The sequence below is a fragment of the Cydia amplana genome, chromosome 3 (assembly GCF_948474715.1).
Source record: "Cydia amplana chromosome 3, ilCydAmpl1.1, whole genome shotgun sequence".
In the NCBI taxonomy this organism is placed as follows: domain Eukaryota; kingdom Metazoa; phylum Arthropoda; class Insecta; order Lepidoptera; family Tortricidae; genus Cydia; species Cydia amplana.
In genome coordinates this window covers 1,342,951-1,355,777 of record NC_086071.1, presented here as the reverse complement: position 1 = coordinate 1,355,777, position 12,827 = coordinate 1,342,951, and the positions used below count along the sequence as shown (strand labels likewise).

The 12,827-nt window shown below is 35.0% G+C and overlaps 1 protein-coding gene across 1 annotated transcript; it reads right to left on the bottom strand.

Moving 5' to 3' along the window:
* Positions 1-3,584: 3,584 nt before the first annotated feature.
* LOC134662635 (uncharacterized) lies at positions 3,585-10,385 on the bottom strand. Its single transcript, XM_063518908.1, has 3 exons — positions 9,599-10,385; positions 7,842-7,998; positions 3,585-3,778 (listed from the first exon to the last, which is right to left on the bottom strand). Exons 1-3 carry the CDS (start codon positions 10,232-10,234, stop codon positions 3,585-3,587), a joined length of 987 nt encoding a protein of 328 aa, XP_063374978.1. The 5' UTR covers positions 10,235-10,385.
* Positions 10,386-12,827: the final 2,442 nt, after the last annotated feature.

Here is a 12,827-nt window from a genome sequence, read left to right as displayed (position 1 = left end):
TAACCAAGTCGGTGCAAAGTTAGCTTGGTCTGACTCTATAAAAATTTTAGAAACAGCATTGTTTGATTTATGTAGAAGATCCTCATTTTTATTATAGCTGGTCAAGCAAATCTTGTCAGTAAAAAAAAGGCGCGAAATTCATATTTTCTATGGGACGATATCCCGACGCACCTACATTTTTCAAATTTGCCGCCGTTTTCGACTGACAAGATCTGCTTGACCAAGTATAGTTTCCAATATATTGTTTAGCATTTTTTTTAGCACATTTCAAAATTATTTAGCACATAATCTGGGATAATCTAGACATAAGTCTGGCATTTTTTCAAATTCCGAGTTGGCAACACTGACAGGAAGGGTTATGATTGGTTATGATTTTGTTTACGAGTATGTGTGGGTATGTGTGTATCGTGTATTCTAATTTCTACCGTAAAGTCAAATTTACTGAGCCGATTTTAGGAAATGAGGTCTTATCAATTCGTTTTACATACACGTCGGGCAGGTGACAGTGATCGCCTTAAAAGAAGTTTTTTTGTTCAAAATAAGTAAGTCCTGTTAATCATAAAAGTTTTGCTTGTTTGTCACCAGGTGCTTGCTTGTTTCTTCCAAATCTAATTGCAAAATTCAAACTTGACATGTACAATAAAGGAATTGCTCGAATATTAACTTCAGGCATTTACTTTTTAAGCCTTTTTAGCTTCTCTAGAATAGGTATCTAGAGAAAAAAAACTTCCCAAAAATGTTTACATGGACCATTTTTTTTATTTAAATTTTATAATCGCAATATTGTTACATTGTAAGATTTATACAAATCTTTGTAAATAGTTTTTAGCGAGTTTATGGAAATAATTACAGATCTGCTAAAAATATTAACATTAACGATGCATTGACGATAACATCGGTTGCATTATTTAAATGATGACTAAGTATAGCAAATTAATTTACTTTATTTTTGATACGCTACCATTTTTCTTATACTCAATCTACCTACTGCAAGTCCAATTTTTAGAAGTATATGTACCTACACTAGTTTTAAATATGTATAACATTTCCACAGATTATTTATACACCTGAGCTCACTATTTTAGAGCTGACTATAGTAGAGTTGAAACAATCATTATTTTATTCTATTATAACCAAATACTACATGCTATAGCTATACCCGCGGGACGCCATTTGGTTATCAGCTTATCAGGCAACTTCGATTACAATCTTTTTCCATAAATAATAACCGTAAAGGCCGCGACAACTGCCAATGTCCTTCAAATTTACCTCAAACAGCAAAATGGTTTCTGAATTAAAAAAAACATTGGTTTGGTAAAGCAAAGCATCACAAAACACTTAGGTAATTAATTCTCTCTTTATTGAACACCTCAATAGAAGAAAATAATACAGTGAATACATCAGCTATATTTTCAAAACGATTGGACGCAATTGGCCTCTGAATAATAATTCAGAAGGTTTTAAATGCTTCATTTGTATCGCGTCGAATGATGCTCCCTATGACAGTTCTTTCAAGTCTCTTTTGGTTGGGCTCCTTTTAAAAAATAATTGAAGAAATATGTTTTTAGACAGCTGAAAGTTATGTAAGCTAGTATCTTCACAGTTCACACGTCTAATTTACGCTACAATAATTATTACATAGGTATATAGGTACTCTAAAGCATGTTCGTTCTAACTAGTGAAATGACATTGTAATGAATGATATATCAAATGGCATTATGGCGAGTGTATGATAGTTTTATTATAATTAATACGTTACACACCCGTTTCGCACTGTCAAAAAGTAAGGCCTACTGTTGTACCTACCTATGTTTAACAAATAAATAATTTGGAATTTTGGAACAGATCTCATAATATGAGATCTGTTCCAATCTCATTTCATCTCATGTATATATTATCTCATGTAGAACCAATTAGGCTTCTAATCCTACACGCCCTAACTCTACAAGCCCTAACTTCACAAACTCTACAACACTTTAGTCAAAATGTGGCTTGGCCGTTTATCTACCGGGTGTGTCCTGTAACAGGAGCTATACATTAATAAACTGTAGGCTGTACTCCTCAAACTGACCAACATTTGTTCAGCCACTTTTAAAAACAACTTGTATTTTGATTTTTTAGTACACTTGAAGTTTATTCTAAGACGCAATGTATTGCGAATTTTGTTATGTTTGAAGCGTGACAATTAACGTCAATCACAACGATGTTAGCGTACATTGAAGGCAATATACATTATATTTTCTATGTCAAATAGAAAGTCTAAAGGATTCATAATTTTTAAAAGTCGTTAAACTAAAGTTTTATCGTTTGAGGAGTACAATATGTGTTTAAATTATTTGCTTGTGTTACAGGACACACCCGGTATATCGTATCTAAAACTTTTAAACTAGGTACTCTACTACTACTACTACTACTACTACAGGGTGGCCAAATAAGAGGTATACACTTTATTTTTGAAATTTTATTCTATAAAACATAAAAAATATTAAGTATTCCTTGTTAAATATAATATGTAGGGTCAGCAATTACACATGGAAAATAATGTCAGACAAATGTCCACCTCTAGCAGCATGGCAGATGCGAACCCTTTTCATCGCGTTTTTCATCACTTTTTCACACATTTCTGGCGTTATCTCAGCGACAGTGTTTCGAATATTTTGTTTTAATTGCTGAAGGTTCGTTGGCCTATTAGCATAGACACGTCCCTTTAGATAGCCCCACAGAAAAAAGTCAGGAGCTGTTAAATCAGGCGATCTTGGGGGCCAGTCAATGTCACCGTTTCTCGAAATTAATCGACCAGGAAACGTTATTTTTAATGTTTCTATTGTTTTTAATGATTAAAACACGTTGTTCCGTCGTAAAACGCTGCATAATAAATTTGCCGTATCTACACAAACTAATTTTCATGCAATAACTGTCATATTTACCGCCAAAATAAAATGGCGGCAAAAAAAAGTTGTATACCTCTAATTTGGCCACCCTGTACTACTAAATTTAACCGAGGGTTACGATTTATTTATTTATTTTAATGATAATTAAATATTCTGTGTCAGACTGTTATGCTTTTTGCGCTAATTATTATGAATACGAAGCTTCCATTGTTCCAGTGTTTTATGGCGTCCAGCGCTAAAAAAAATTATCAAGAAAACAAAACAGTCAGACACAGATATTTACAATACTAATCTGTGTTGAATAAAATAAATCAATTCTCTAGTGTCAAAAATCACGGCAGAAATACATATATAAGTAGGTACATAGTTTGTCAAAGCATTGTCTCATTTCAAACATAGACATTCTCTGTGTCTCATACCTACTATCTTTGTCTTACACTAGTACTAGCACCCTAAAGAAAAGGATGAGTATAGTTTTTTGATCATTATTCGGTATTTCTCTATGATTCCCATGATACAGGCTGTGCCTAGTGTCATGTACTGCTTTTATTGATACTTCTGTATTTCCTGAAATAGATATCTGTATTTTGTTTTGACTGACAAATTGATTTGACCAACTATAGTGTAGCGTACATTTATATGGAATCATTTATATCTCCTTCCCGTTGCCGCTTAGCTAGTGTGCTCCTTCCTCTATATGTCTCTTTTATTAGGACTATTGCGTTTCGGGAAAGCAAGCTGCAGTTGCATCGTTATGTAGACGAACACTGATGTAGCGATCGAGCGCAAAAGGCTCTGGTTGAAGTAAAACAGGTTATAGATGGAGATCCTGCAGTCGCTTATCTCCAGTGTATCCAGGATGCTTCGAGAGAGGGAGAAAAGTTCATCTGAAAGGAAATGATAGTATGTTATTCATTGACTTATAGTTGGTCAAACAAATCTTGTCAGTAAAAAAGGCGCGAAATTCAAATTTTCTATGGGACGATATCCCTTCGCGCCTACATTTTTCAAATTTGCCACCTTTTTCTACTGTCAAGATCTGGTTGACCAAGTATATCTATATTACTTCGCAAAGACGGGCCTTACGGTTGCCTTACGGGCACTACGAAGTAGGCCAGTTCTTTGTGCACAAATCGCGTTTGCACTGCACGTGTTCGTTGGGGCGAATGTTCGCTCGTAGTTATATGGACGGGGCCTATCTTTACTTTTTTCCGGGCTCGGAACCGGTATTGAAATACCTGTTAATATCGTTCCAAAACCGTTATATTATTTCGTTCATTAAAAACCGGTTAGTTAATGGAACGGAGAACTAAAAAATTACATTTTCGTAAGAAGCTGGGAACGGAATTTTATGGTTCGCAGGGAACGATATAATACAGGTTACTCTTGGCTTTCGGAGACTCTCGGTTAAACTCGTTGTCATACGTGAAAGAGATAGCAATACTAACCCGTTCTATCTGGCTTCGACATTTTCAATATAACCGGTTAATTTAAAAATGGAAGGCGAGCGAATTTGGCTTAAATTAGTAGGTATCACAATAGAACAGTTCTTTAACCGGTAACCGCAAACGGTAACGAAATCCTTTTCGTTCCCGGGTGAATGAACGAAACCGGTTTGAAAAATAAAACGGGTTTCCGAGCCCTACTTTTAGTTTCGATATACATAGGTAATAAACAATTCATATGATTAGGTACGTTACTGATGTTAAATACTTATGTTACAGCATTTGTGGTTAAGGCGCTAGACGCTGTTTTTGGCCGAAAACTCTAACATTCTAGAGTCTATATCTTCTTAACGGTTCAACAAAAAAATATGAAAAAAATATATATGATTTTACGTTTTATGTACAACATTTCTAACGTTTGACTTGTTCCCTATGACTTATAGTTTTTCCAAAAAAGGAACATTACGACAGGCCGTTTTGCGACTAACTTTGCCTATTTCTAGTAAACGGTTTATTCGATTAAAGTTATTTTTAGACTAGAATAATTGTTTTAACAGATACTACAAATGCAACGTAGAATAATGTTAATAAATAATTTTTTTTTAAGAAATCGAATATTTTTCAACATTTTGTGCGTATGTAGCTCGAAAAAGGCGTGGCCGGCAGTCGTGTGCTAGCTTTGAGACGAGGAGGCTGTGTCGCTCGTCGCTCCGTGCCTTCCTTGTATTCTGCATGTTTGTTCTGAGCCGAGGTGCTATAAAATTGGAGTTATTGTGGCCAAAGATTAAATAACTGCAGAATGTTGATTTGGTTGTGACGCGCTTTAGCGCGCGCAACACGGTGTTTCGCAGCCTATTATTACGAACGTAATGACAATATTTCCACTTATGTTTGAGAAAGCTTCATTTGAAATATATAAAAAATGTTTTCGAACATGCGCCGACATATTGCCATTAAAATTTAACGTTATTAATAAAGTTCAATTTCTAAAAAAAATTGATCAACATTGGCAATTTATGTTGTAGGTATATACTATATAGTTTGATTCAGAAACCATTACATTTTTAGGATTGTTACCCATTAAAATGATGTTAGTTTATTAAGTAAATCTGGGGGCACTGCCCCCGCCAAGTCGAGCAAAAAAAGAGGCACGGCCGTACCATCCTTTTCTCGAAGCGATTCAGGCCATTTTCGACGTCCTGTAATTTTGTGCTGGCTGAAGCTAAAATCCTGAATTTTCAGTAATATATAGGGCTAAACATGCTTAAGATATATTCTCAAAAACATTCAATTTGAACTAGTAGTTTAAGAATTATTGTACGTCAAAGTTCCTTATTTTCGACACTGACACACTCACTCACTCACTCACCTACGATCATCATAATTCTAAGGTACTTCTAGTATATCCACAAGCTTCAAATTTTAAACATAAGTAGTTTTCAGCTTATCAAGCCATAGAAAACCTAAAAATATTGCAATATCAGTCACGTTTTAAAGATCTAAGAACTGCATAAGTAAGTTTGTAATCCCATATAAATATTTGCTATTACAAAGTTACTGTTGCAGTTCCTACAAATAGTAGGTAGTAAAGTAAAGGTACACTACGATGTACGATGTGAGTATGAATGAAGACGTGTTTCTTTATGATATGTGTATACATAGTATGAGTATCCGAAAAGAAGGACTGCCTACAAAAAGAGATGAGATCCCATCAAAAACATTACATGTAAAAAGGTGCAAGTTTCGCAACGCTTCTACTACAAAAAAGTTTTGAGATGTAATGTGAAACCAAGTCGGTTATTTTAATCAGTGCCAGGGGGTGTTAAATCTGTATCAAATATATATCTTTAATTTGTAATACATATAATGACTTGGCAATCGCACATAATGCTTTATTCGTACCGTACTCGTAAATATGTGTAATGCTCGAACTGCAATTAGCGCTAGCGTTATGTTCAATTAAAAATATTTTTAATAGGTGACGATGATCCTTATGTCATTATGCAGCCGTGCGATGGCCAAGTCATTATACGTATTACAAATTAAAGATATATATTTGATACAGTTTTAACACCCCCTGGCACTAATTAAAATAACCGACTTGGTTTCACATTACATCTCAAAACTTTTTTGTAGTAGAAGCGTTGCGAAACTTGCACCTTTTTACATGTAATGTTTTTGATGGGATTAAGTTTTCTCAAACATGCGTGGAAATTTCTCAAACATGCGTTGAAATATTACCATAATGTCCCGTCCTTATTTGAACTTTTATAGGTATATATATCCTCGCATTTTTTTAGAGAAGTAAGTACCTATACATACCTACATATTATTTCAATCGCGATAACATTCACCGGCCCTACGTTCATTAATAGTACATTACTGCAGAGGCCGTGAAGTAAGGGACTGTAGAACGAGATTGCGGTAGACGGCCGAGTCGTAGACGAGGCCGGATAAAGCGAGTCTTGCAATCCCTGTTCCGGCCAAGCATTGTATAGTGCTTTTCTCAAACAATGTAAGAAAATAAAAATGTAAATTGCCGCCTTTTTTTATTTTTTTAACTTGACATTAGAAAAAGCTATTCGAGCACCATGTCTAACCGCTTATAAATATAGTACCATAGATTTGTTTTCTTTTTTTTTTTTAATTTTAATGTCGCAAGTATGCCCCAACAAATCTGTAATATGCACCTACTAGACACATCACATATAGCCCGTATTTCTAGGGAGGACCGATTGACTCACCAAATGATACATAATAATAATAATAAAATATATGTCGCAAGTATGCTTACAGCTTACAGAGAGTGGTCGTTGGCTGTATGTAATATTTCCTTTGTCAGTCTAATCTTAGTGAGCAAATTTAAAAGATATTTTAAATATTAGACAAAACAAAAAACCTAAGGTAGGTAATAAACACATTAAAAAATGTTGGCTGACGGCGTATTGCATAAAGTATCATTCTATGGAACTAACTATGTCAACAATAGTCACTAGTAAATTCATTCATCAAGTTTGATTACTTACATAGTTAGCAAGTTCCATCGAATGACACTCTACCAATTCAATACGACGGTTATGTCAATTACACAAACGTGCAGCATGGTGCGTAACGGGATGGGTAAGTAATATATAATAATAATATAATTTTATACGGCGTTTTAAACAGGACGCGAGTCGTATTAACCGTGAAATGTAATTTACGACCTCCACTAAATGCATTATCTACTCATACTCAAACAACAAAATATCTGCAAACAAAAGGTATACGAGTATAGCGCCAACTGCACGCCTCTGGGCTGTATCTTATTCTTTGAACCTCGTGGCGGTGCAGCGATACAAAATTCACGTACGATCGCAGCGAGCGGGGTAAGCGGGTGGTGCGGGTACAGAGCGCTTAGCTCCGCCCTGACGCTCAAGGGCATTGGGCCTTCCAATCGTCTTAACGTTTCATTATTGGTGCCACGTAGTATATTATAGGGTTTTACGTGAAATTACATACGTACCAGAATTGTTAGGTTTGAGTTGAATATAAGTGCATATAAGTTTGGTACGCTGAATTTGCACGTTCAATTTATCTGTCTGCTGAGTTATTCCGATGAATATGGACCAGTTGGCAAAGAACCAGCCCGCCAGGGAAAACGTTCGTATCACGGGTATATCCTGAAATATACATAAAAATCGTAAATAGCTACAATCATTATTCCAAAACAGGTGTATGTAATAATAAACATCTAAATGAGATTGGCAACTGCCAAAGGTTTGCGTAGACGACGCCAGCACAGGTTTTACTTGGCTCTAGTTTTGCTTGTCTAAAGCCGAGACCCGAAAAATCAATAATCTATTTTTTCTAATCAAACAATTTAAAAATTTTATTCGTTTAGTACCCGATTATATTTACAAAAGCGACTTAAAAAAGGATGAAATAAAATATTATCCTTTTTTAAGTGTACCTATGCGTTACCAACTGATATGTTTGAAGTCGGTGCCAAGCCAAATAGTAACAATAGCGGTAATTCAGTCTGTCTCTTTGGATTAGAGAATGTGCATGTGCATGATCAACACATAAAAGTAAACAACAAGTAACACAACAACAACAACATAATAGCCACTAAATGGTCACGACTCAGCATGGTGCTAGCCTGGCTAGGCTAGCGCTGGTCTCCCGTCGGGACCATGATCTTTTACAGCGCGAAGTGTAACATATTATATAAAAAAAGAAAAATTAAAAGACACACCATTATTATAACAACACATTAGCAAAACACAACAAAACGTGGGCCTTAACTAAACTACAAAAACTTAATAACTAGGTACTAATGTTAAATAATAAAAATTAAAGTTATTGGCGGTTGTGGAAGAGAAAACAGACAGTAAGTATTTAGGTACTACACGTCTGGACTACTTCAATGTAGCTTTTATAAGTTTGAGGCATTCTTCGTTTAATTGATGTTTGAGCATAAACTTTTTTAAAGTTGATTTAAAACTGTGAATAATTTTGATTAGTTCTGAAGCTCTTGGGATTAGTTGTCAAGCGGACCCCATGTTCCCATAAGCCACAAATTACGCGAAGAAGAAGACTTAATATGACTTTCAACTTACCTTATCCTTAATGATTATAATAACCGCCTGAACAGCCAAAAATGTTCCAATTACCAAAGATGTCATACACGCAAAAATCTGCAAAGTAGGTAGGTAAAGTCAATGTGGCTAATTCCGTCCACGAGCTTATATTTCTTTGATTTTCAATCGTAGGAAAAAAACCATCTGCTTTTGATTGCTGAAACTCAAAGCAATCGCTGCTTTGTCGATAAAATTATCAATTTTGTTCATTGTTCGAGAAAAACGCTAGTAGACGAAGTGGGCCTTATGCCGGAATTAGCCACATTGACCTTACATGCATTTAGACAAGAGATGTGAAACAGTATGATTGATTCCTTCTTCTAGTCTCTGTATAAATTTTAATCTTTGACTGAAAAAACGAAGTTTTAACTAAGGAATTTTGAAAAATAGTTTTATATAGCGTTCTGGGATCTTTAGCTTCGTAGGCCAGGATCACTATCGACTAGGAGGAATAGAGAAGAATAGGGGTGGAACAATATTGAATGCAATGGAACCGTTTGTTCCCATCTGTCCCCGGCGGGCACAGATGGGAATAGGTGCATTCATAATAATTATGAATCAATCCCATCTGTTCCCGCCTTATGCATGGCGGCGCTCACGTGGGGCGGGGACCAATGGGAATTCACCCAATGGAACTTACCGTAAACCTGTAGCTGTGCTGCACGCGGCGCACCTCAGCATCGACCATCCTGAGACTTTCAGTAAAATATTTCGTATCTTTCCTCGATAAATCTACATTATTATCGTATTCTTTCTTCCAATGAAACGGATACGATATCAGTTGCTCTATTAAATACTCTGTATACAAGTTAGCTTTTTTCACTAATCCGACGTTCAAGTGGTGTACTCTCAGACATAGAAATTTATATAAACACACGTGAACTATATGATCGTAACACAAAGTGAACAGTAGTTGGAAGTAAACTATTCCGACGAAGTAAATGTACGCCGGTATTTTATTATAAAATGCAATGATCAGGACTGCCATTATCACTAACTCGAATGATGCTATACTGCTGGACCAAATTAGCATGTCTTTAGCTACAATATCCCTCATGACTTTTGTTTGGGTTACGCCTAAGAATAAATCTATCTCTATTAATTGTTTGAATAATTTTGCTCCGGAATGTCTGTTGAATATATGTATATTCAGCAGTACTACATTATTCAATACCGCGAGTTCAATGACTGTTATAAATTCTGGCAAGATTAAATAATTGTTTTTAATTGATGTTTGGAGAATGAGTGTGTATGCAGCGAGAGATACCGTTATCATTGCTAACAATGACCAGAATTGCGAGAATCTTGAAATGCTGACAATCTGACCGTCTTTAACATCAAATCTGTTGAATGCACCTATTTTCAAAATTATCAAATAAATCCTAATGTTTTTAATGTACTCGTTTGTGAGTTCAGTTCTTGCTCTTTGTTCCATATTATAGGGGTCTATTTTAACGTGGTTTGATATTCAAGAAATATTATGCCCTTGTAATGTTGGATCTGCAACATAATGGTAATAATATAGGTTATTTTTTAAATTTTTAGTTTGTATTTATATTTAAGTTTTTGCAATAAATATAATTTTTACTCATATAGGTTATTCATAAGTTTAGTAATAACAGCACTATAAGTACGTAATCTTAGCAGTGGACTTCATAAATCTGTCAATAGAAATTGAACTTTCTGTTAAAAAGCAAAGTTATTGATTTAAATGACAAATTTTAGAGGATGTATTCCTTTCATTTTTCTGCGTCCCTGCCCATTGATTGGTGATTTAATGAACCTTGCCTTGCCTTTGCAACAAACAGAGATGTGACTTATCTGAAATACATGTAGCTCAACTCTTTCTCTCGAAATCTATAAAAGACTAAGAAAGGTATTTTTTTTAAATACGTGAGTTACAAAATATAGGGTTGAGATTCAACTCCCATTAGATAATGGGTTGGCAAATCGAGTTGTAAACGGGTAGGTCTCTTATAAATCCTATAATAACAAGGTTTGCCCAAAAACACGTTGATATTTTTCGGGAATAGTTTTCTTCGTCATTATAAAATGTCATTAAGAGCAGGCAATAAAGCCAAGAATTTAGAAAGAAACAAATAAAATATAATTGAAAAAAAATGAAAAAAAAAAAAATACAATACATATGGTCGTATTTTCCCGCACTAGTGCGTAAAATAGCACTTTTCGTGCGATGTCAAAAGTTTAGAGTGCCATATGTACTGTAAAACGTTGTACGATACACGTGCGAATAGGCAATTCGCAACTCGTGTCGATTTAAAACACTCCCTTCGGTCGTGTTTTAATTTATCGCCATTCGTTTCGAATTTCGTCTTTTCCGCACTTGTATCGTAAATAACTATTTTATCATGACATTTGTTCTTGATTAAACGTGTAGAAATTCAATATAAAACTATACTTGGTCAACCAAATCGTGACAGTAGAAAAAGGCGGCAAATTTGAAAAATGTAGGCGCGAAGGGATATCGTCCCTTAGAAAATTTGAATTTCGCGCCTTTTTTTACTGACAAGATCTGGTTGACCAGCTATACTTACAATTTTGCTTTAGCCGCCTTTTAAAAATGAAAACAACTCAAACAATTAACTAAAACGTTTTTGCTAACTATTATATTTAGATATATATTATTCATATTATTATAGTAAATGTTAATATATTTTACAGTCCTATTTTCCCGCACTAGTGCGTAAAATAGCACTTTTCGTGTGATGTCAAAAGTTTAAAGGGCCATATGTACCTACTGTAAAACGTTGTACGATACACGTGCGAATAGGTAATTTAATTTATCGCCACTCGTTTCGAATTTCCTCTTCTTCGCACTTGTATCGTAAATAACTAACTAATAATTCCTTTTTTATTGTGCGGTTCTCTCGGACCGGCTTAACACTCCAACCATGTTGTTGCAATGACAAAATTCGCGTTGATTGACGGATGGTCAGCTGGCGGAATTGGTTGGACCCCATCCAAGGATGTGGGTTCGAGTCCCACGAACCTTTTAACCGCCAGCAATTTTTGATCGAGCGTGCTCGTGTCGCCACCGACAGTAATTGTACCACGCAGAGTAAGGTTGGCATAGATACGGGAGTTATAAATGTGCTGTAAAAACAAACTAAAAACCAAATCAGGTCTTTGTCTTATTTATCAGACTGTGGCGAAATGAGCTGGATAATTATGTAATTTGATCATCGTTGATTTTTTCATTGTGATTGACATCTGTATTTACAATTTATAGAGGTAGGTGTATATAGTGTTGTATAGACCCTTTCGTTTTTTTAGCTAGGGGTAAACTTTCTTTTGTTCCTAAATCTTACTTACTCTATCAAGTACTCGTTTCGTGAAACTGCAGGGGCAGTGAGAGTGCTAGAAAATTGAAATACTAATTAATTCGCCATGTTATGTGACCCAAGCAACGACTCGCTCCTTTAAAAAATATTAAAAAAGTAAGTAATTTTGCTGTTTATGACTAATTTTTTTCCTTGATTCATAAGGTTTTCAATTTGATTCATGCTGAGTTATGTAACTTAGAAGTATCTTGCTTAATTCTATACTTACATATTAATATTTTATTACTAGACGTCCGTACGCCAGCCTAGCAGCTCTATTTTGTTACACGGCAAATTTGAATTCGTTATAGTTCTCTTGTACCTAATTCGTACTCGTCACTTTATACAAGTTTATACGTTGTACAAAAAGACATGATGGTGTGAAACCTGGATTCATGAACTTAGTGATGGAGTTGACAATAAAGTTCGTAATTTTATTTGTGATAATTGGAAAGAATTATAAAATACAGTTAGAGAGAGAGAGAGAGAGAGAGAGAGAGAGAGCAAGGCAAGTTTCCCCTATTATTG